The following is a 2,188-nucleotide window of genomic DNA, read 5'->3' on the forward strand; positions in this document are numbered from 1 at the left end:
TTCCTATGAGGAAGTTACCACTTTTGATTACTTAAACAATGCACTAAGGGCACTCATTAGCATTTTCCAAAATTAAAATATCAATAACAGCAAGAGTGCAAGACCATCAGCTGTATGTGGCAGCGTGTTTGATAAATATAATTACCTGGAGATCATGTGTTATTCTACAAATAAAATAAGCCGTGACATGAAGAACTCGCATACATATATTATAACAGTTTAGAAGCTTGCCTCATAACAGAGAATACAGTAATTATGATAAAGACAATGGTGCAAAGAAGCATAAACACAGTTCACACAGAGGGGGAAAATGGGTAGCTTTCAAATATAGAAAAAAGTTTGCATAGACTAGTACCTGGAAAAACTTATTCCAAATGCTGGTCTTGCCAAGACTCAAAGGATGTTCCCCGTGAGTGATTTGTGATCTAGAAAGCATGCACCTGGTCTCACATTTGACTTCGTCGGCATCATAATCAGCAGAGTCCCACATCCTCCTCGTGATTTCTGACTAACTAGCCACAAAAATATTCAGACGGGGGCTAAGTAGACAAAGCAAATAGAATATTGACTAGTTAGAATAACCAACAAAATCAACTAACTTACAGGATTGATAAGAATGTCTTGTTTGAAACGTTTGTATTGTGACCTCTTCTTTGCCAATTCAGAGGACCAAAGGGCATGATCAGGTGGTAGATAACCTAGCAGAAGCTGCAAAAAAAAATAATAAATAAATAAATTGCAACATCTATATACATTGATTTTTGACTTTGGACCTATTTGAATTGACTTATTTGAGTTTATCTATCATCACTGACCTAAATACTTGTGAGGGCTTATACGAACAGTATATAACAAGTTCATAAATTGTTTTCAGCTTATTTCCATAAGCTCTTCAAAAAAGCTAATGAAAATAGTTTATATTTTATAGGTTATATGAAAACCATTTAACTTTACTTGGTGTTAAGTTATAAAAATAGCTTATCCATAAACACGTATATGATAAACAACCATTATGCTATAAACACTTAATTAAATTGTTCATCCATACCAAGGCTTAATTGAAATTTCAAAGAAAAATGAAAAGGAAGTTACCTTCCAGACAGTAGAACGTAAACCAGGAAAATCAGGTATCCCTTGAGAAGCAATTCTCCTCAATTCCCGCATATCTATGACCTTCCTAGATAACTATTAGTAACCAAAGAGTTAGCAATATCATCATAACTGAACAATAACAACTATAAGCTTTTTTATTTCAGAGTAAGGATGATGGAGTGAAACGAAAGCTACCTCGGCTAACAATTGAGCCTGGCACTGGGCCCGGCGAGAGATGGACATGTCATCGGCGGAGGAAGTAGAAGCAGAGGATGAAGAAGAAGAGGGAGATGAAGTGGCAATACCATTGTGATTTGTACGATGTTGAATTAAAGGAGGATCTTCTTCGACAGTGACAGGGGGTGGAGAGGGAGGTTCCGGTGGGTCAAAAGCGGCGGAAAAGCGGTTGTGTTCGGAGGGGGAGGACCAGATAGGACTGTTGAGCCAATCAGGAACGCGTTTCTTCGCCATAGTTCTAGGGTTTGTTTATTTCGATTCGAGGTATGAATAATGAAATAGTGGTAGTTAGTTTAAGAGGAGTAGATTTTAGAAAGAGGACGAAGAACGCAATAGCATGCATTTTACTGTGAAATTAAATGGAGAAGGGTTTGCTTACGGCTGTTGCTGCAAATGGAGTGGGCCACTGTACACATGGGCTGTGCAAATGCCACCGCAACATACACAAATTCTAACCTCAACATGAAATCGCCGCTGCCGGAGGCGATTCCGGCGCGAAGGAGACGGAGGGAGTACGGTGAGCCTTGAAGCAGGTTTTGGTTTGAATGGGGTAACACTGGACTTAGGTAAATTATCCTTTTCTTTTTAATTGAAAGACTTTAAACAGCGCTTTTGAGAAAGCGCTGTCTAAGGTCTATATTTAAAAGCGCTTTCATTATTTTTTTAGAACAGTTTCCGTGTTTTATTTTTATTTTAACCTTAGACAGCGCTTTCTTTTAAAAGCGCTGTCTAAAATGCGCTGTTAAAAAACCTTTTTGGCGTAGTGTTTTAATTTGAATGCTCTGAATGTATGAGGTATTATGGGTGAATTTGATACCCTTTTGATGCATGTGTTTGACAAGAGGTTTAGGCCTCCTAC

The 2,188-nt window shown here is 38.0% G+C and overlaps 1 protein-coding gene across 1 annotated transcript; it reads right to left on the reverse strand.

Annotated features, from left to right (window-relative positions):
- Positions 1–253: 253 nt before the first annotated feature.
- LOC127122874 (uncharacterized) lies at positions 254–1,563 on the reverse strand. The gene is made up of 4 exons (XM_051053149.1): positions 1,288–1,563; positions 1,093–1,185; positions 604–708; positions 254–508 (listed from the first exon to the last, which is right to left on the reverse strand). The coding sequence occupies exons 1-4, from the start codon at positions 1,561–1,563 to the stop codon at positions 254–256; spliced, it is 729 nt and encodes a 242-aa protein (XP_050909106.1).
- Positions 1,564–2,188: the final 625 nt, after the last annotated feature.

The sequence above is a fragment of the Lathyrus oleraceus genome, chromosome 2 (genome assembly GCF_024323335.1).
Source record: "Lathyrus oleraceus cultivar Zhongwan6 chromosome 2, CAAS_Psat_ZW6_1.0, whole genome shotgun sequence".
Classification (NCBI taxonomy): domain Eukaryota; kingdom Viridiplantae; phylum Streptophyta; class Magnoliopsida; order Fabales; family Fabaceae; genus Lathyrus; species Lathyrus oleraceus.

What these genes read in the sequence shown, in the direction of transcription:
- LOC127122874 (XM_051053149.1), bottom strand. Translation starts at nt 1,563, where the DNA reads ATGGCGAAGAAACGCGTTCCTGATTGGCTCAACAGTCCTATCTGGTCC. An exon ending in TACGTTCTACTGTCTGGAAG is followed by an intron (nt 709 to 1,092) that starts GTAACTTCCTTT and finishes TTTTTTTTGCAG; the next exon opens with CTTCTGCTAGGTTATCTACC. An exon ending in AAGACATTCTTATCAATCCT is followed by an intron (nt 509 to 603) that starts GTAAGTTAGTTG and finishes GTGGCTAGTTAG; the next exon opens with TCAGAAATCACGAGGAGGAT.